We start from the raw sequence: 21,330 nt of genomic DNA, 5'->3' as shown, positions 1-21,330 counted from the left end.
AGAATGCAAATGTGGAATCTGGTCATTTCTCAAGGATGGAGGTAAAGATCACTGCTATAGTTGAGGCATTCTTCATCTTGTGTGCGTGCGTGTGTGTGTGTGTGTGTGTGTGTGTGTGTGTGTGTGTGTGTGTTTGGTGCAGTCTCAGCTTAGTGGATAAAGTCCTGGACCTGGGATCAGGATAACTGTGGTTCATATCCCACCTCAGATGACACTACCTGTTTATGAGCAAGTCACTTTCTTTCTTAGTCTCAGTTTCCTCATCTGTAAAACAGACATAATATTAGCACCTACCTCAAAGGATTTTGGTGATGATCAAATGAGAAAACACACATAAAAGTACTTTGCAAAACTCAGTATTAAATAAATGCTAGCTGTTATTATCATGGACCCCTTTGGTGGTCTGGTAAAGTTTTTGAACCTCTTTTCAAAATAATATTTTTAAATCAATCAAAATCTATAGGGTTACAATGAAAACCAATTATATTAAAATATTTTATAATATATAATTATTGACAATTTATTTTTTCCCTTTTTAAAATGTATCCTCTATTTTTAACATTAAAATTTTTTTTTGAATTCTGAATTCTTTCCTTTCCACCTCTTGTTGTGAAGGCAAGAAATGTGATATCAGTTACACGTGTGAAATCATGGAAAACATTTCCATATTAGTTATGTTTCAAAAAAAAGCAAGAAAAATAAAGTGAAAAAAATTATACTTCAATCTGCATTCAGATTCCATCTGATTTTGGTGCATAGCATTTTTCATCATAATTTCTTCAGAATTATTTTGATTCATTATATTAATCAGAGTAGCTAAGTCTTTCACAGGTGATCATCATTTCCATATTGCTTTTACTGTTCACAGTGATCTCCCGGTTCTACTCACTTTCCTTTGTAGCAGTTAGCATAAGTCTTCCCAGGGTTTTCTGAAACTATCCTCCTCCTCATTTCTTATAACACAATAGTATTCCATCATAATCATGTGCTACAACTTTTTCACCCATTCTGCAATTGATGGGCATCCCTTCAATTTCCAATTCTTTGCCACCACAAAATGAGCTGCTATAAACATTTTTGTGCATATAGGAATTTTTCCTTTTTGTTTTTTATCTCTTTGGGATATAGACATAGTAGTGACATTGTTGGATCAAAGGGTATGCACAGTTTGGTTGCCCTGCGGGCATAGTTCAAAATTGCTCTCCAGAATGGTTGATTCAGTTCTCAACTCTACCAATAGTGCTTTAGATTCGCAATTTTCCCATATCCTCTCCAATATTTATCATTTTCCATTTCGGTCATATTAGCCAATCTGATAGGTGTGAAATGATATCTCAGAGTTGTTTTGATTTGCATTTCTCTCATCAATAGAGATTTAGAGCATTTTTTCATATATATAATATATAACTGATTTCTTTTTCTGAAAACTGCCTTTTCATATCCTTTGACCATTTATCAATTGGGAAATGACTCATATTCTCATAGTTTTGACTCAGTTCTGCTTTTTTCTTTCCTTGTAATCTTGGCTACATTGATTTTGTTTGTGCAAAATCTTTCTATATCAAAATTTAAAATGAAATTGAAATAATATAAAGGAAATTCTAAAAAGTTCAAAGACCCCAGGTTAAAAACCCCTGTAGCGTAGACTATCTTAAATTTCCCTTGCAGTGTGTTTTTTAGCATTAATCTTGAATCCCAAGGAATTGAATTTCTCTCTTAAGAATTTCTTTTTCTATAATAGAATGGAAAGGTATGTTGAGCTATTGCCCTCCTTAAAGAGAGTAAGTACATCCTGTTCTTTGAAATCTTAAAGGTGCTGGAGTAGCAAAATTAACTTATTGGCCAGAAAATTGGCTGGTGGTCTTTGAGAATACAGAATATACACAGAATCAAAGAATCTTAGAATAAGGAATCAGGAATCTCAGAAGTTATATAGTTCTATTTCCTGCCATATATAACTTTTTTGCAATATCCCCCATTTTTTAGTTGTTTGTATTTCATCCCTTGATTTTGTATAATGCAGTATCTTTTAATTTTCAATGCCCACAAATATTATAATTGATCCAGGTAGATCATGGGCCTCCCAGGAAAGGATGTAATCTTACTCAGCTAGGCAGCCCAGAGACATAATTCAGAGAACTGTTGAGCTTAGAGTTAAGAGGACCTGAGTTTGAATCCCATCTCAGAAAATTACGAGTTGTGTGACCCTAGGCAAGTCACTTAACCTTCTCTTAGCCTCAGTTTTCTTATCTGAAGAGTGGATATAATAAAAGTACCTACCTCACAGGGCTATTATGAGGATCAAGTGAGATAATATAATGCAATGTTGGTAAACCTTAAAGCACTATAAGAATTCTAGGTATTATTATTTTTATTCTATTATCATTATTCTTCTTCCTTTCAAGATGGGAGGTCAAATGAAAGGAAATAATCTAGTTTCTGTAAGATCAGCTTTAACTACCTGTTATCAGATGTGCCATTTCATTTTTTAAAAAGGTTGTAATGTTGGCATTGCCAGGTCCTTCCCAGTTTAAAGGAAGGGAGGACACTCTGTATTTGCTGTGCAAAATGAAATCTTATGAAAAGCTTCCAGAAACTCTGGTGTGCATTTTCCTCCCTGTTGTAGTGAGTGTGGTTGGCATTATTTCCTTTCACTGCTCTTTATCTCTTTATTAAATGCCTTTTGAATCAACCACTTAATGTGTAAGATGGGTATGAAACATCCCTCCAACACAGTTTGGCTTTGAGCTCTATCCTCTAGTAAGAGCTGAGGACAGAAACAGAAAAGATGTAGATTGGACAGTCTGAGAATTTGGCTCCATGTGATGAATTCTTTGGGCTACCTCCGTTCTTGAACGCTGTCTGGTAAGGTGTGGAGGAGTTATGATTTATTTCAGTGAAAGAAGCCTTCAGACCAATGAAATCAAAAATCTTTTAAAATATTAAAATAAGTTGATTTTTGAAGACTTAATTTTTAAGAATTATTTGAAAAATTTGGTGGTGAATAGGGTCCTTTGAAAGGTACTTTCTAAACCCAATGATTGAAGTAGTATAATAAAGCTGGGACAGGGTAACAAGCCCAGAAACAAATGTGGCAGAAACTAGGGGAATTTCAGAGACTTTAATAGAACTGCAATAGTATTTTGACCAAAGAACCAAAATTATAAAGGTCTGATTTAGTTGTTGGATCAAATGAAACATATTGTCAGTGTGAGGTGGGGAGGAGAAGGGGAAGTGGTAGCCAAGAAAGACCCTCCTACGTGACCACTTGGCATTATTAAGATGGAGAAACTGTTGATAGGGAAAGAGAAAAGCCACTTAGGTGTTCTTAAAATGTCAATTTCCTTTATGGTGGTAGTGCTCATCAAGAATCTCACCTGTTTTTGTGTTTTTAGCAGGCTACTGAGATTCCTCTAGCAGAGGGTGAGAAGTTAGCATCTTTTATCATTACCCATCTGCTTTTCTCTTCCCAAAAGGACATCTGGCTGACATAGGATTGGATGAAATTTGTCTAGCTGCCAAGACCTCCCCTCCCTTCTTAGGGTTCCTGCCCACAAGCTGTCTACCTCTCTCAAGGATGTTGTAAGCGTATAACTTCCCTGCTAGCTTTCACAAGTTCTTCTAGAAACTAATCCATGGATCATGTAAAATCTTAGCCAAAGAACACATTTTTGAAATTATAGTTTACCTTTTTATTTCTTATAGCCATGACAATAATGAGATTATGAAAAATCTGATATTTCAGTAAGTTAATTAGAAGCATTTAGAAATAGCTAAATTGTTTTAATTCCAAAATGTTTTTAAAATGCCATTTAGAAGAAGGAAGCTTTATTCCTTCCATTTATCTTTAATCTCATCAACTCTTAAGAAAAATTAAAAACATGTACAGCAGAGATATGATGTATATTTGATGATCAGTTACAGGGATGACCAAATATGGTAATATATGTAAAATATTTTTTGAACCTTAAAGTGCTATATAGCTGTTAGCCACTATCATTATAACTTGTGAAATTATATTTTCCATAAATACCCATGAATACTTATATACTTTTAGCAATGCAGGTCACCATTCCTCCATACCTTCATAAGATTGTGTGAATTACTAAGGCAAAAAAAGAAAGTTAAAAAAAATTCTTCATTACCTTGCGGTCAGCCTTATGGTGATATGCTGTGTTTATACACAAATAGAAGCACGTATGTTGCATTTTTCTATATATACATATAAATATACATATTACATATATACACATATTTTTATACATTGAAATAAACAGTGAGAAGTTTCTAAACTTAACTAAGGTTCTGTTCAGTTGCCTCATTGTGGCATGGAGGTGGTCTCAAGTTCTCAAAAGTTATGCCAATGCCCCAAAATTGTTAGACCTACTGAGATGAAAAAGCCTTGAATATGAGCCTGGAAAGTCTGTTGATCAAGACCAGTCAATCAATCAACAAATATTTGCTAAATGGCCACTCTCTGCCAAGCACTGTGTCAGATACTAGGGATACAAACACAATACAGTTGGGAGAAGTAACATATACGTATTTAAGTACAACCAGTTATATTGTTATTCAGTTGTGTCTGACTCTGCATGATTCTATGGACTTTTGTCCATGAGGTTTTCTTGTCAAAGATACTGGAGTAGTTTGCCATTTCCTTCTCCAACTCATTTTACAGATGAGGCAAGTGAGGAAAATGGGGGTTAAGTGACTTATGCAGGGTCACAAAGCTAGTAAGTGTCTAAGGTCATATTTGAACTCAGGTCTTTCTGATTCCAAGTCTAAGTGCTCTCTGGTAATTAATTATGCAGGAAGAAATGCTAACAGTTGCAGGGATCAGGAAAGACCTCGTGTTGGAGGAAATATTTAGCCTGAGTTTTGAAGGAAGAAAGACATTCTAAGTGGAAGAAATGAAGAAGGACCCCAGCCTAGTCATTGGTGACAGCACACACAAAGGCATGCCAATGAAGCACCATTTTGGGGAGGAAAAGCAAATAGGTCAGTTTGTCTTGACCAAAGAGTGCAGTGATAGGGAGAAATATAAATAAGACTTGGAAAGAGAGATTGAGTGAAAAGGCAGAGGAGTCACTAGGAAGTCACTGGAGTTTATTGAGCACGGGGAGTAATATTGTCTGACCTTTGTTTTTTAGGATTATTCCTTTGGGAGCCATATGGAAGATATAGAGGAGAAGGGGGAGACTTGAGTCAGGGAGACCAATCAGAGGGCTATTTCATTAGTCCAAGCAGGAGGTGATAAGGACCTGAACTCAGATGGGGGCTGGGTGAATAGAGGGAAGGAGTCCAGCTTGACTGGTTAGCAACTAGGTTAGCTAAATCGAATTTAGAGAGAGAAAATGGACTAAAAGTATGGATCAAAGTATATTTGGGTGGGGAGGACTTCGCCAATGTGAAAATTTGTTTTACTTACCAGTTTTGTTTCCCTTGCTTTCTCAATGTGTGGGAGAGATGGAAGTAGGAGGGAGAGAATTCAGAATGAAAATAAAATAAAATTGAATTTTTAAAAATGAGAACAGAAGGTTAGCTACCACATAGTGAATTTATTTTGGTTGAAGAAATTCACACAGCCCATCTATCAAAACATAAAAGGATTATAATATGTGTGAAGGAAATATCTGCATGGATGAAATCATGATTATTTTGAAATATTAAGTAAGTTTATAGAACAGAAATCATGGGTGATAACTAGAATAGAGCTTCAAGATCAATAAATTCTAATTGAGATTCCCTAGAGATAACCCTAATATAGGTACATGGAATCATATTAATAAATCTCATAGGATTTCTTTTAAAATCCTCTTAGTTAACAAAGATTGTTTAAAAAATAACATGCTGCATTCTTTATATAAGTGTATATTTTAACATATAATAATAACTAATTGCGGGGGATAGACCTGTGATTTCATTCATTAAAGAAAACTCCCAGATGAAGATACTTCCTCTATTAATGCAGCTTGGCACCTTCTCTGGAGTCTTAGAAAATTTCATAGAACACAGAAAAGTTAACTAATTTGCCCTGGGTCACATAGTCATTACATGTCAGAGGAGAAACTTGAACTCATGTCTTTCTGGTTCTAAGGCTAGCTCTCTATCCATTTTTGGCATGATACTTTTCACAATCATAATAGTTACTAATAAAGTTTTTTCAATTAAATTTAAAAAAGATTTTTATATGTATCTATTTTCTCCCCTTCTATCTGTCCCTCCTAATTGAATAATTAAAAACCCCCCAACAACCTTGTAACAAATATGTATAACCCAGAAAAATAAAGGCCCACATTTGCCATATTCAATCATTTATATCTCATTCTGCTTTTTAAGATCCTTTTCTGATGGATGGTAGGAAGTAGCATGCTTCATTCTGGTCCTTTGGAATCGTGGCTTCTCATTGCATTGTTCCAAGTTCTAAAATCTTTCTAAGGTGTTTTTCTTTATAATGTCATTATGTACATTGTTCTCTGAGTTCTGTTCACTTCACTTTTTATCAGTTCATTGAAGTCTTCACAGTTTTCCCTGAAAATGTCCATTTCATCATGTCCTATGGCACAGAAACATTACCTTTCATTCATTTGCTATGATCACTGTTCCCCAGTAGGTGGTCACCCTTCTAGTTTCCAGTTCTTTACCACTGCAAAAAAGTGCGGCTATAAATATTTTTTGTACTTGTGGGTCTTTTTCCCTTCTTTAATTTTGGGGGGTATTTAAGCCTAATAGTAGCATTGCTAGGTCAAAGGGTATATGTACAGCAGCTTCATCATTTAGTGGGCACAGTTCCACACTACTTTCTGGAATGGCTGGACAAATTCACAGTTCCACTGATAGTGTATTTGTGTACCCATGTTCCTAAAGTCCCTCCATTTTCATGGTTGCTTTAATTTGCTTCTTTATAATTATTAATGACTTGGAGTATTTTTTCATATGGTTGGTGATAGCTTGGATTTCTTCATTGAAAACTGCCTGGATATATCATTTGACTATTAGTTAAAGAATGACTCTCATACTTTTTTTAAATGGCTCTCATAGTCATAAATTTGAAGCAGTTCCTTGTTTATCTTGGCTATGAGACCTTGATTAGAGAAACTAGCTGCAAAGATTTTTTCTCCAGTTTACTGTTTCACTTCTAATTTTAGCTGCATTGGTTTTGTTTGTGCAAAAAGTTATTTTCTCTGATCCTCTCTAAACCTCTCTACTCCTTATTTAGTCATAAACTCTTTCCCTATCCATAGATCAGAAAGGTAATTTCTTCCTTGCTTCTCTAAATTGCATATGATATCAACTTTTTAGGGCTAAATCATGAATCCTTTTGGAACTTATCTTGGAGCCTAGCATTTAAATGCTGGCCATAATTTTTCCTAGATCATTTCCCAGTTTTCATGGCATTTTTTTGTCATATACTGAGTCCTTACCCCAGTGACTGGGGTTGTTAGGTTCATGTAATTCTATACTGCTGTGTCTCTTTGCTTCTGCATAATTGGGTACCTAATCTGTTCTATTCATTGATATCTCTATATTTTAACCAACGCACCATTAAAGCATTTTTAAAATAAACAGAAAAGACTATGTAATAGTAGATGTGCGTCATACAGATGTGATGTTAATTTTCAAATACTGACAATCCTATATTTATGTTTTATGTATCATTTAATATGTTGAAATGCAAAATTGAAAATCAACAGTCCTAAACATTTACCTTGGCTACATAAAGCTCCATTCAGTCAACTGAATGGTCTTACTGTCAACAGTGGAGTAAAGAATTTATCAGTATTTCAGTTAGTCTATGATCTAATCAATGTTTATTTTCACTTCAGTGGTGTAGTTTACATCCCATCCATCCCAATCTTTTTTAACCTCTATGGCTATTGGCCATTTCCTACCATTAATCCTCTATAGATGTACCCAATGTCCTAAGAGCCTGACTCTCCGCAAAGATGTCTCTTAACGTTGTGTGGATATCATTGCAGTGTGCAAATTGTCTTCCTCTTATGGTAACTACATAAATATTCTGTTCTCTTCTTGAGTCACACATCTCTTTGATGATACTTTTTACACGTAGTTCTTCCCTGGTATTATGCTACAGCCTATTTTTGCCACCACACATCTTTCCATTTCCTTTTAGGTCATCTATAGTTCTGTTGCTTTGAAGATTGTGATATCTGATGATTCACAGCTATATAGTATCACCCAAGTAATACCAGTGTTGAAAAGATGGGCTTTTATTTTAGGGAGCAGCTTGGAGTCATTGAAAGAACTGGATAGTTTCCCACCTGCAGCCTTGCTCTCATTTTCTTTTATTGAATTCTGGAACCCTTGATTATCTATGATGTATGACCCTCTATGACAGATTCACAAAATCTCAATGTTGGAAGAGACCTCCAAGGCCAATTAATCTAATTCATAAGTGAACAAGTCATTACAACAAGCTGAGCAAAAGGTCATTTGGGGATTAGAAGTCCACTACTTCCCACCTCAATCCATTTTTAGAGACCTCTAGTTGTAGAGTTTTGTACCCCTTTATGCCAAGCTGTGAATTTTCTTTGTACCTTCTACTATTTCATTTACTCCCAGTTCTGCCCTTTGGGTCCAAGCAGAATAAACCTGATCTCCCAGTAATTGTCATGTCCCCCTCACTCTGCTCCTCTCCAGGCTAATCACCCTCAGTTCTTTCCACTGAGTCTCACATGGCATCAACCAAAAGGCCTTCAGTATTCCTCTGGCTCACCTCCAGGTTATTATCATTCATCCTAAATTAGGGCACCCCAGCACTGAATGTAACAGTTCCTATGTATTCTGACTGGGCAGAGGACAAGAGCACAATCACCTCCCTAGTCCCAGACCCTCTGCTTCTTTTAATGAAGTCTAAGATCTCATTACTTTTTTCGACTGCCTTATTGCCCCATTGTTTGACGTTGAGCTCGCCACCTCTCTCAGATGAACTACTGTATAGCCAACACCTCCTCTGTCTCAAATTTGCAAAGTTGATATTTTGAAACTAAGTGCAAGACTCATTAGTGAAGGTTTGGGATTTTGAATTATTGGACCAGCTCCAAATCCATCTAACTATACTGTTATCTAGCTCACATCCCTCCATTCTTTCCATAAGAATATCAGAGATTTTTTTGCCAAATTCTTTGTGAAAAGATAAGTAAATCATACCTAAAGCAAATAAGGCCATTCTGACATGACCATTTCTTGAAGCCAGACTGTTTCTTTATGATCATGGTCTCCTTTTCTAGAAGCTTACTAACAATCATTTTTTAAAAGATATTTTATTTTTCCCCCATTTACATATCAAGACAATTTTTAGCTTTCATTTTTACAAGATTTTGAGCTCCAAATTTTTTCCCTCACTCCCCTCCTCTTTCCAACAATGATAGATAATTTGATATAGGTTATACATGTGCTGTCATGTAAAATATATTTCCATATTAGTCACAGTTGTGAAAGAGGAAACAGATCAGAAGAAAAAAATACATGAAAAAGAATAAAGTAAGTGAAAAAACCTATGCTTTGATCTTCATTCAGAGTCCATCAGTTCTTTATCTGCATGTGGATAGCATTTTCCTTCTTGAGTCTTTTGTATTTGTTTTGGATCATTGCGTTTCTGAGAAGAGTTGAGTTATTCATAGGTGATGAATCATCACACAGTGCTGCCGATACTGTGTACAATGTTTTCCTGCTTCTGCTCATTTCACTTGGCATCAGTTAGTACAAGTCTTTGCAAGTTTTCTGAAATCTGCCTGTTCATCGTTTCTTATTGCACAATGGAGGGCCATCTGCAGTTGTTCTGATCTATATTTTGTCACTGGACCCGGATAGCTCCAGAGGAGAAAGTGAGGGAGGTGACTTTGCACAGCCTACCTCACTTAAAGTCAATTCACTTGCAAATCATGGCATCACCTTCTGGATGTCATGGTCCTCTTTGAGAACCAAGGACAAACAACCACAATTGTACGATAGTATTCCACTACAACTTGTTTAGCCATTCCCCAACTGATTGGCATCCTCTCAATTTCCAGTATTTTACCACCATAAAATGGCTGCTATAAATATTTTTACACATGTTGGTCCTTTCCCTCTTTGTAAAGATCTCTTTGGGATACAGACCTAGTTGTGGTATTTCTGGATCAAATGGTTTGCACAGTTTAGTTGCCTTTGGGCATAGTTCACCAGAATGGTTGGGTCAAGTCAAAACTCTGCCAACAGTGTATTGGTGTCCCGATTTACCCACATCCTCTTTGACATTTATCATTTTCCATTTTTTGTCATATTAGCCAATCTGATAGGTATGAGGTGGTACTTCAGAGTTGTTTAATTTGCATTTCTCTAATAAAAAATGATTTAGAGCACTTCTTCATATGCCAATAGATAGCTTTGACTTCTCCATCAGAAACTGCCTGACTAATGATCTTTTTAATATACATTCTAGAGTTTTGCCAGACATCAAAGTCAGGCTCACAACCCTACTAGCTAATAATGCGAAGACACCATCCTATCTCCTCATTGTGAAAATAAGGATGATTATTTGCCCTTTTCTGATCTCTATGGTCAGATAGGTGGCATAGTAGATAGAGCACCAAGCCTGGAATCAGGAAGATTTGAGTGTGATTGTGGGCAAATCACTGAACCCTGTTTATCTCAGTTTCCTCATTTGGAAAATGAACTGGAGAAGGAAATGGCTAACCACTCCAATATCTTTGCTAAGAAAATCCCAAATAGGGTCATTTAGAGGCATACAATGACTGAAAAAACCACTAAAATCCTGATTCTCTCTATGATTTTTCAATGGTCATACACAGTGGAAAAACAATCACGTGTGGAAGTTCTTTCAGTATAGAAGGATATAGTTTATCTGGCCTGTGTATCTAGTTGTATTCTTACTGCACCCTAAGTGAAAACCTGCATAGACCTTGCCCTAAAGGGGCCAACGTCTCCTATTGCATCCTGGGTCATCTCCAGTCATTCTGATGAATATCTGATCACTGGATTCAGATGGCACTGGAAGAGAAGTGTAGTTGGTGACCTTGCATAGCCTTCCCTCACTGAAAACCAAGTCATGTGCAAGTCATCATTTCTCCGATGGCATGGCCTTCTTCAGCAACGAAGGATGAACTTCCTACTTATCTTGGGCATCACCTGTCAATAGCATTATTTGTTTTGTCCTTTTTAGTCCCAAAGGGCTTTGAATGGAAAACTGCTACATGTATTTATGATTCTACTTTACATGTGGGCCATCAAACTGTGTATCGTAGTGTAGATGATAAACCTTTGCCATATCCTTGGTTTTCCTGTAAGAACTATAGGGTTGAATACTTCTGAGTGCTCCTGAGTCTCTTTTAGGAGGGTCTGCAGTGTTCAGAGGACTGATTCAATCAGTACATTGCTATCTGCCAACAGGGGGCAGCTAGGTGGTACAGTGGATAGAGCACCAGTACAAGAGTTAGGAGGACCTGAGTTCAAATCTCACCTCAGACACTTGATACTCACTAGCTGTGTGACCTTGGGCAAGTCATTTAACTCCACTTGCCTCATCCTGGGCCATCTCCAGTCATCCTGATGAATATCTGGTCACTGGATTCAGATGGCTCTGGAGGAGAAGTGAGGCTGGTGACCTTGTACAGCTGACCTTGCACAGCCCTCCCTCACTCAAAACAAAGTCAAGTGCAAGTCATGTCATCATTTCTCTGATGGCATGGTCTTCTTCAACAACGAAGGATGAACACACACATCTGCCAACAGAAGAACATCTGAAGGACCTCATTATTTATAGGTAATCTGTCTTGCATTTAGACTTTGTATTAGACATTACTCATGACAGTAACAAAATCCTCTGAGCATTGATTTGCCTGCTTTGTACCTCAGTTGATATCACTCTTCAAAGGATTATCAAATAAGATTTATCTTGTTGCATCCATCTAAGAATTTTGTTTGCTTTAATACTTGGATGGGAAATGCAGAGCCTAAGGCTAAATTTGGCTTTTCTTGAATCAAATGTGTTTTTTTTCATAGTCAAACAATCAAAACGTTAGATTCTAGTATTCTTTCCACATTTCAGTCAATATTGGGACTGTAAAGACATGCTTTGTTATTGTATATCCTTTGTGAAAACCTTTCTTCCTGTTCTCTTCTTGTATTTTCATCAAGGTTGCCCTTAACATGTATGTAGGTCATTATCATAAAGGTTTTGTAGAAGAAAAGAGTTCCTAATAGATCCTCCAATTTAAGGAGGATGTCCATGACAACCATGTCTTCATTCCTCTCTGGGCTGTTCTTGGGACTCCCTGGACTCTCTTTCCTTCTCCCCTTAATCTCTACCAATCAGGTACCTTCATCTTCCCCCTCCTCTCAATGACGTATGTATTGTCTTCTCCCACCAGAATGTAAACTTCTGAGAGCAGGGTCTATCTTTTTACTTATATTTGCATTCCAAGTCCTTAGCACAGTGCTAGGCTCGCAGTGCATGCCCGATGACTTGATTGTTTTCCCTATTCCAGTAGCAATTGAGTCTCTGATTTTTAATCATTGTTAGTTATCATCTCCTCTTTCGGATGTCTGAAGAACTGATCCCTTCAATGCCAGCGAAACTGTATCACTTCCAGCATGAACCTTCTCTGTATATACTTTCCTAGTTCCAATAACTTTCCTCATCTTCATTTAAAAAAATCCTAGTGCCTCACCCTATAGCAGTGATCTTGAGATTAGTACCCAAAACTTTAACTGATAAAGAAGAATGTGTAATAAGTATTGATAGATCTTTTCTATTGTACATTTCTTTGTTGCCCTTCTAGTTTAATCTTTTAATGTTCTTGCAATGATCTAGCTTTAATTGAATCTCTAGCAAGCCTTCTACAAACTTATTTTTTCCCAGCCCCTTCCTCCCCATCTGCTACTCTTTTATGAAGTGCTACTGCTCATAATTCTTCACCTTTTTCCTCCATAAAGTTTTGCAAAAGAGTCTATATTCTGAACCAGTGTTGCGCTTCTGGCTACCTTGTCGCTCTATTTAGAAAGAATTTAAGTGTCTGCTAGCTGAGGTGGTTTCTGAGCTTTCTTTTGTTTTCCTTGTTGCAGCAATTGCTTTACATTGGATACAATACCCCAGAAAACTATGATAAACATTGTTGATATTTATTTCTTTGTTTTTTCCTGAGTGTGTGTGTGTGTGTGTGTGTGTGTGTAGGGGATGCAGAGGGATTGCCATTAGCTTGTTTGCCAGGTACTCTTACTAGTTGTGTGATGCTGGTGACTCATTTAACCAATCTCTACCTCAGTTTCCTCAACTATAAAAATGGGATGATAATAGCACCTACCTCCCAGGGTTATTGTGAAGATCAAAGGAGATATTATTTGTAAAGCACAAAGTTCTCACAGTGCCTGACACATAGTAAGCACTTAATTAATGCTTATTACCTTCCCAGCCCTGATTTAAAATATTCAGGTTAGTTGAATTTCATATTTTCAGCTCATCATTATCCTTTTCTTTTTTCCCCCCAATTTGGTATTCATTTTTATCTTGGTTCCAACAAACCACCACATTCTGACTCCCCACAGCCAACTGGTTCCTGTCTCCTGTCAATATTTAAATTCATTTTATTTCTTTTTCTTGTGCAATGAAGAACATCACAAAAATGAAACTGACCACATTTTTGTTTCTTTCTTTCTCACATCTTGAAGAAAGTATTGGTGATACATAGTTATTTGACTTCATTGTAAATTTTGACCTCTTTTATTTTTTAATCCTGGACCATATCTTCCAATGCATTTTTTTACCTTCTCCTATATCCAACTTCTCATTAAAATCAAAGTATTAAAATATATGTTGCTTTCTTTTTAAGAGTTTCATTGAGTTTATCATAGACTTCTTCTATATCTTCATCCTTTTCAACAAATATTTGCTCATAAAATTCAGTGCCTTCATGGTGGTCTTTTGCAAATGTCTATTCTAAGCCCTACAATAAGAGATAATGAAGCGTACTACAATGCAATGTTTCTTGTTGCCTTTGGACTTATAATAAAACCAGACTCTGCCAATTCCTTTATTTTCCTTTCCAAAGAGAATGTGAGGCATCTTTTCATTGAGCTGTGACTTCTTTATCTTCTGGTTTCATTTGTAGTGACAAATGGCAACATAGATTTGATCTTGATCCTTATATAAGATGTAGACTTATTAGTTGCTAAGCAAAGTTAATATTGATAGATAATGCAATTCTTAGCACCCTCTGCCTCCCCTTTTTGCCACTGTCCCCGCAGAAGAAAGCACTGTTTAGGACTGAGAGTCATTTTTGTATTTTTCTTTGGTTCACAGTTTACCGCAGACAAAGAATTCATTGCCAAGTAGCCAACCTAGTGGTGAGGGATCTCCCCATACTTGTCTCATTTGAGTAGACACAGTCTGTTACTAGAACCATACTCAAAGTCTTCCCTTCATTGTAAAATTTAATAGAACTAGAAAGAGCAGAGCCACTGCAATGCCATAAAATTAGATGCTATGATAAAGACATGAATTTTTAAAAATTAGTTTGGCTTTTAAAATTTATTGGTGGGGGAAGGAGAGGAGAGGGAGAGTAGTATGTTTCTTTTCCTTATGTTTTATTTACAATAAAATTAGAATAGTTTAGTATTCCTTGAGTATATATGCCACCTGAATGTTGACGAAGGCAGACCTGGAATTCTTAAAATAACAGTATGATGCCAAGTTGTCTTAAGAATTTTGATAGATGCTCGACAAAGTGAATCAAAGGTTCACTAAATTTCACAATTCAGTACTTTATTTGGCTGGAGTATGTTCAGTCATGATAATAAATGTTTGCCACCTTCTCCAAGGCCAGCAATTGTTTTTACTGTTACAGTCAGTGGAGGTGTGTGTGACTGTAGGCTGTTTTTTTTAACGCATTTGTTGTTGACTTCCTTCTAATATTTGAGCAAGTTTCTCTTTAAAAATATTTGTCAGTGTCTACTGAGGAAAGAAACAATTAGCAAATTCAGGAGTTTGCTTGTGCTTTTACTCCCCACCCCCAATTTTGTTTTGCAGTCTTGGCTGGAGCTAATTCCCCAGGCAACATTCAAATAAACTGCCATTGACTCAACCAGGTAAAAGGCATTTCTCAAATAATTACCCCAGGAAGAAAAACATAAGGCTAATTTAGTAAAAATTCGCTCATTTGCTTATTATTTTGTTCTGCTATAGACTTTGACTCCCCTGTTGTCCTATGCAGAGACTAATGGAAGTTTCAGGCAGGATTTTATTGTAGGGGTAGGACTGGGTAAGGATCATTTAAAATTTTTTATTCCAAAAGTAACCCAGGTCATCTGTTGGCCTGTGCCTTTGTCAGTGAATCAGAGAATCATAGTCCAACATTCATTTTACAGTTGAGTCAACAAGCATATTTATTAGGAATTTATTACATGCAGGGAACTTTGCTCAACAGTGGGGATATAAAGGCAACAGTTCACACAGTCTGAAGGGGAAAGTTTGCAAAGCACTTTATAGAGTTTTGGTCTTCACAATAGTCCTACCAAGGAGATGTTGGGATTATCCTCATTTTACAGAGGAAGAAACTGAAGCCTAGAGAAGTAACTGGCCCCAGGTCACAAGATACTGAAGCAGGATTTGAGCTCCTGTCTTCCTGACTCTACGTCCAGCCCTTTTTCCACTGCACCAACTAGCTGCTGTGAGTCTGGGTCTAAAGAAGTAAAACTACCTGCCTAAGGTCACACAGATAATAAGTAGCAGGGATAGTATTAGAATTCAGATCCTTGGTCATCAGATCCAGTGCTCAGTGCCACATTGGAGCATGAAATTAATGAGTTTGACCAGGAGCCTGGTTTTTTGTTTGTTTGTTTTTTAGTGGAATTTTAAAAGAAAAAAAAAAAAGAAAAACTAAGGTTTTCTGAAAGGGGTGGCAATACTTGCTTTTTAGAGTGGGAGAGGGTGGTCCTATTTAAGGAGGTCAAAAAGATGGAGGTAAGGAGTCACTTTTCCTCTATGTATAAAAGTTGGAATGAAGTCACTAATGGGTGACTATAGAGCATTCAGTAAGACTGTCACTGAAAAACTGCACCCAGGGACTATTGCTGTTCAAGATAAATAAATCTTAGTCTTCAACTTAAAAAAAAAAACAAACCCAACCACAGCTTTTTAAGAGAAAGATTTCTTCAGTTTCCCCAATGTTAGATAGCTGGGCTATTTTTAGGTTTCCGACAACTACTTAAAACACAGCTCCAAAGACAGATAGATATACATTAGACAGTACGGGGTCCTGGAAGTCAGGAAGTTTCTTGTTATTTAACATTGGCTGCTCTGCATTGGCTCCAAGCACATAACCCATGTCCTGCTAGTTATAAAAGGCAAGAAAAATAATCCCTGCACAACCCAGCCCCTGTAATTTATATGAACCAACACTCCACAAAACATGGGGGAAAAAAAAAACAACAAACTGGCTGATTTATTTTTAGCCCTGCCTAGTAAAATGCATGTTATCACTGAGAACCCTTAGCCAACCCGAAACACTGCTGCTTACAAGCCCTAGTAGGGGGTGCTTCAATGGTAAAGGTAGCCAGAGAGCTGGGCTGCTTATGATGCATGAGATTGCTACGGCTGCCTTCTCACCTTAGCTCTAGACACACACAAGCTCTTTGTTCCCCATCTCTTATCCTGGGTTATGGCCAGTGAATGGGAGAAAGTGAGCCATTTTCTCCTCATTGGAGTGCTATTAATGGATGGTTTTTCGCTGCCTACAAAGGGGTTTATATACCACAAGATGCATGCAGGCCACAAGGGAACTGACTTTGGTAGCTAAAGTCCATGAAAATCAGAAGTAGTTGCCTATGAAAATGCCTTCATGCATCAATGGAGAATAGACCTCAGTATGTGCCTAGAAATCTTTTCCCCCTTGGTAGAACTCTGCTTTAACTTCAATTGTGATTCTGTATAGTTTTTTTTAAGCCATAGCAATTGCAATTGTAATGGACTATTCACTGAAATTCAGTGCTGGAGGTGTCCAGAAAACCTACTGACACTGTAAAATTCACTAAATTTGTACCTGTCATGGCTGAATTACATGTTAAGTAGAATGTATGTGATACATCTCTAAAAATTTTCAACTAAAAATAAACTATACAGAACCGCTTGGCTGCTTGGATGTTACCAGCTAGAAAAATGTTAATGTTTGCTATTCTTTATTGAATTGCTATTACTTTGTTTTAAAATGTCTTTAATATATGTTTTAAATGAATCAGATCACTTGAAAATGGTTGCTAGCTGGTGTTAAAGAAACAGTACCCTTTTATGCCTCTTCCAGCTTCTTCAAATGCCTCTCCCATTTCCTCTTTAATCATCCTAATTTTTTCCTCTTAAGCAATTAAACCATAATACTAAAATAATGCTATTGAGACAACTGATTTCTTTCCGTTTACTGTTGAGATCATATCTGATACATTTAATTTGGTTTTTTTTTGTTCTTGAGAAACGTGTCACTGACTTACATAGCCTGAAGCTATGGCAGTCTTTCCATTTAAAAAATAGCAAAAGAAAACAGGAGTCTGGATTTTTTTTCTTTTTTCTTTTCTTTTCTCTTTTTAAATTTCTTTGACTTATACTAATATCACCAGAAAGACTCAGGAAGCATATAGATTTGCTTTTAAAAAAAAATGTGGCAGTTACTTTGGATTGTTTATACATTTTTGTAATTCAACTAAAGGGAAAAAAAGATTATTTTCTCAGTCACATAGGGTACTTAGTTTCCTTCTTTTTGAGAAAAAAAAACCCCTACTATTCAATTAACTGTTACAATTTGCTCCCATAATTTGTCTCTCTTTAAAATAAAACCCCAGATTTTTCTTACCTAAGGTGTGAGATCTGATGTGGAATGAAACCACAAATACTTTTTCTTGCTTTGTCTTCTGAGAAAGACTTGGTCAGAGTCATTGACCATTGTTAACACCTCTTTGAGAATTCTTCCTTTAATTTTCAGCAAAGGGAGCATTCTAGTCTCTAAATTTTTTCAACTGAGACTCCAGAAAAGGCCCTTTCACTTTTGACTGACAAAGCAGCCAGCCAAGGAGATAATTGTTGAAAGAAAATTTCCAACAGTAATCATTCATTGATGATAATCCTCAATATCTTAAAACTGTGCATATTTTCAATTATTTCAATGACTTGCTTTAAAAAAAACCCTAACATTTAAATTTAATCTCTTATCATCTAACATTTACTTTAATAAAAGGGTACTGTCTCTCGAAGAGCACAAAATAATATTCTGAAAACTAAAAATTTGGATTGGAAGCTCCAGAAAAGTAAACCAAAATGCATGGAAGAATCAGAGTGCTTCAATTATTGGATAAGTTTTATTTTGGTTCAAAATGTTTGACTTTTGTAACAAAACGGTGACTAAGATATTGCTATTTTAAAATATGTCCTAGTTTTTTATTGTTGTTTCAGAGAAGCCCTGAATGTTGAATATGTGTTAAGTCTCCGGGAATGTAGCAAATTGATAAAAACCCAAGTCCAGTCTCCTTACAGAAAACAAACAAACAAAAAAATCTGGAATTTTCTTTTTCTGGACATTTGTTTTGCAGCTTTCTACGTCTTAAGGCAGAGAATAGCCAGGATAAGGTGCCAACTCAAAGGTTAGAAGAACATATTTCTTGACATAATCTTGGCAATCCTGTGTCTTGAAAGGCATGCCCTCTAAATAATACATTTACAGAACTATAAATAAATCTTAACATTAGCTATTCTTTTTGATCTCTTTGGGGGAAAATACACCCCATCGGGAATACTTCTTCTGTTCACAACTCTGCTAAGATCATTTTAACTTAGATAATTCGTCAATCTTTTTCTTTTCAGTTTATTCATACTCTTTTCCTATTTAACAATCTAATAACCACTCCCTCCCAATCTCTAGGAAACTTTATATTCCTTAATACATAAAGAAACAGTTATAATAAATAATTGTCCAAGTATATGGTTACTAACAACTTATGTGTTCGTTGTCATTAACGTTAAGAGATTTCTACCTCAAATTAATTAACTCTCCACTTTAAGGTAAGAGATATTTTATTGTCTAAATTGCATAGAGTGTTATGCTAATATTTATCAATATTCATAATTTTATTATTTTGGTTGAAGGTATCAGTGTTTAAAAGGATATTGCTTTGAAGAAAAGAATGCGGTTGTACATGACATATTCATGGTACATAATGGGAAACTTCACCAGATGATTTATATGAAACCCTAACAGTTTGTGGAATTGGTAAAGAGAAACACCTGCTACTGGGGGAAAGATTATTTCATGTTATAGGAAGTTTATTTTAAAAGGGTGTTTAATCATTACATTTGGGGACAAGTGAGGTTGATCATACTAGAAGTTTTTATTTATTAGGGAAAAAAAACATGAAACTCAAGTGAATATTACCTGTAATTACTAAAAAATGAATAGAATTATAGTTGAGGTTATCTATTTTATTGTTAAGATTGTAATTGAAAATAATCTTGGAATATTCACTGAAGGACTTATCAGGATATAGGCACATGAAGAAAACCTGCTGTCATTTTTCATTTCTAAATCTCTTTTTTTTAGAAAAGACTTAACTGAAGTTTAGAATTTCTTAAATAATTCACTTCTAAAAGAGATGTTAAAGTTTGGCTTCTCTGGGCAACATGCTGCTATACTCAGTGGGTTTTTATCTCCTTCTCTCTGTGAGACAAATCTATTTTATTTAAAGAGGAGTGAGGTTATCTAGTATCTGGCAGCCTGCTGTATGTGAAGTGGTGGAAAGTAGGCAGGCAGCATGGTGCAGTGAACTTTACCACCAAGTAAGACCTGAGGATGAATCCCAGCTTTTCCATTTACTGCCCATGTGGCCTTGGGCAAGTTCTTTAACTTCTCTGTTCCTCAGTTTCCTTAACTGAGGTAGGTGCTTTCCAGTTCTAAATCTATGATCATATGATAATATCACCTTCCCCCAATAACCTCACCACACCTACCCTAATCAAATTCCTTCTCTCTCTCTCTCTTTCTCTCTCTCCCTCCCTCCCCCCCCCCCCTCTCTCTGTCTCTCAAAGGGACAAGAAGAGGCAATATAGAATGTAAGATGTAGAGCTGCTCCACTAGCTGGATAGATTTTGGTCCCCTAACTAAAAAGGTTCATGCTACCATCCCACTATATTCTATCCCTCTTCACTCTAATCATTCAACATTCAAGACAGTGGCTAAAAGTCCCCTAACTCTTCCTTGTAACCCCTTTATGTCCTAGCCATCATAAGACCCATTTCATATCCCTTTTCCCTCTGTGAAACCTTTCAAGGTCTCTCCAACCATGTGCCAGCTCTCTTTTTTCTAAGCCTTCAGAGTATTTTGCTTGTACCTCTCTTATGGCACATTTTGTATTTTTCCTTGTATTGTAGCCTGTATCATTTCCATATTAGAATGTAAGCTCTTGGAAGACAGGAACTTAGTTTGTTCTTCTTTGTACCTTTCAAAATGCCTAACACAAAGCTTTCCACATTATTGACATGCAATAAATACTTGTAGAAAGGAAGGAAGGAAGGAAGGAAGGAAGGAAGGAAGGAAGGAAGGAAGGAAGGAAGAAAAAGGAAGGAAGGAAGAAAAAGGAAGGAAGGGAGGGAGGAAGAGAAAGGAAGGAAGGAAAGGAGAAAGAAAAGAAAGAAAGAAAGAAAGAAAGAAAGAAAGAAAGAAAGAAAGAAAGAAAGAAAGAAAGAAAGAAAGAAAGAGAAAGAAAGGAAGGAAGAAAGAAAAAGAAAGAAAGAAGAAAGGAAGAAAGAAAGAAAGAAAGAAAGAAAGAAAGAAAGAAAGAGAAAGGAAGAAAGAAAGAGAGAAAGGAAGAAAGAAAGAAAAGAAGCATCCAAGATACTTTTCTATGGGAACCCTGATCCCTTTTGCCCCTTTTCATGCTGCATTCAACTTGTGTTTATACTTTAAACCCTTAGTAGACTTTAAGTCCTTGAGAGTAGTTATTGTCATTTTCCCTAATACCCATCACAATACCATGCATATTTGGCTTAAATTTGTCCAGTTGAATTAGAGGAATGGAAAAAGTTCATAGGACAAGTATCGTGACAATAAGGACTTACATTGAGATAGGACTTTGGGGGGCTTTATGTTAGCCACTATGAGGATGGCAGATTTTATAGGCAACTCCAGAAGTATATGATAAATTCCTCATAAATCTGATTGTATCCATTTTGCAACCCATGGTGGTCAACCTACATGCCCTATGGAAGTTTTTCTTGTTGATTTCTGAGAGGTGAATTTCCTTGAAAAATTAAAATTTTAAGTAACATGTCATTAGGAA

General features: G+C 36.3%; 1 protein-coding gene across 4 annotated transcripts in view; it reads left to right on the top strand.

Annotated features, from left to right (window-relative positions):
• The window catches only part of NPNT (nephronectin), a 110,995-nt gene that overhangs the window by 11,535 nt on the left and 78,130 nt on the right, over positions 1–21,330 (top strand). For 2 of the 4 annotated variants that reach the window (XM_072622418.1, XM_072622420.1), the window contains exon 3: positions 18,592–18,642. The exons of the other annotated variants lie outside the window; for them this stretch is intronic. In XM_072622418.1, the coding sequence (XP_072478519.1) occupies positions 18,592–18,642 (51 nt within the window). The remainder of the gene's footprint in view (positions 1–18,591; positions 18,643–21,330) is intronic. 4 annotated transcript variants of the gene reach the window in all.

This window comes from Notamacropus eugenii, chromosome 7 (assembly GCF_028372415.1).
Source record: "Notamacropus eugenii isolate mMacEug1 chromosome 7, mMacEug1.pri_v2, whole genome shotgun sequence".
Lineage (NCBI taxonomy): Eukaryota > Metazoa > Chordata > Mammalia > Diprotodontia > Macropodidae > Notamacropus > Notamacropus eugenii.
Note: the sequence above shows the minus strand (reverse complement) of the source record. Positions and strands in the feature narration are given on the sequence as shown.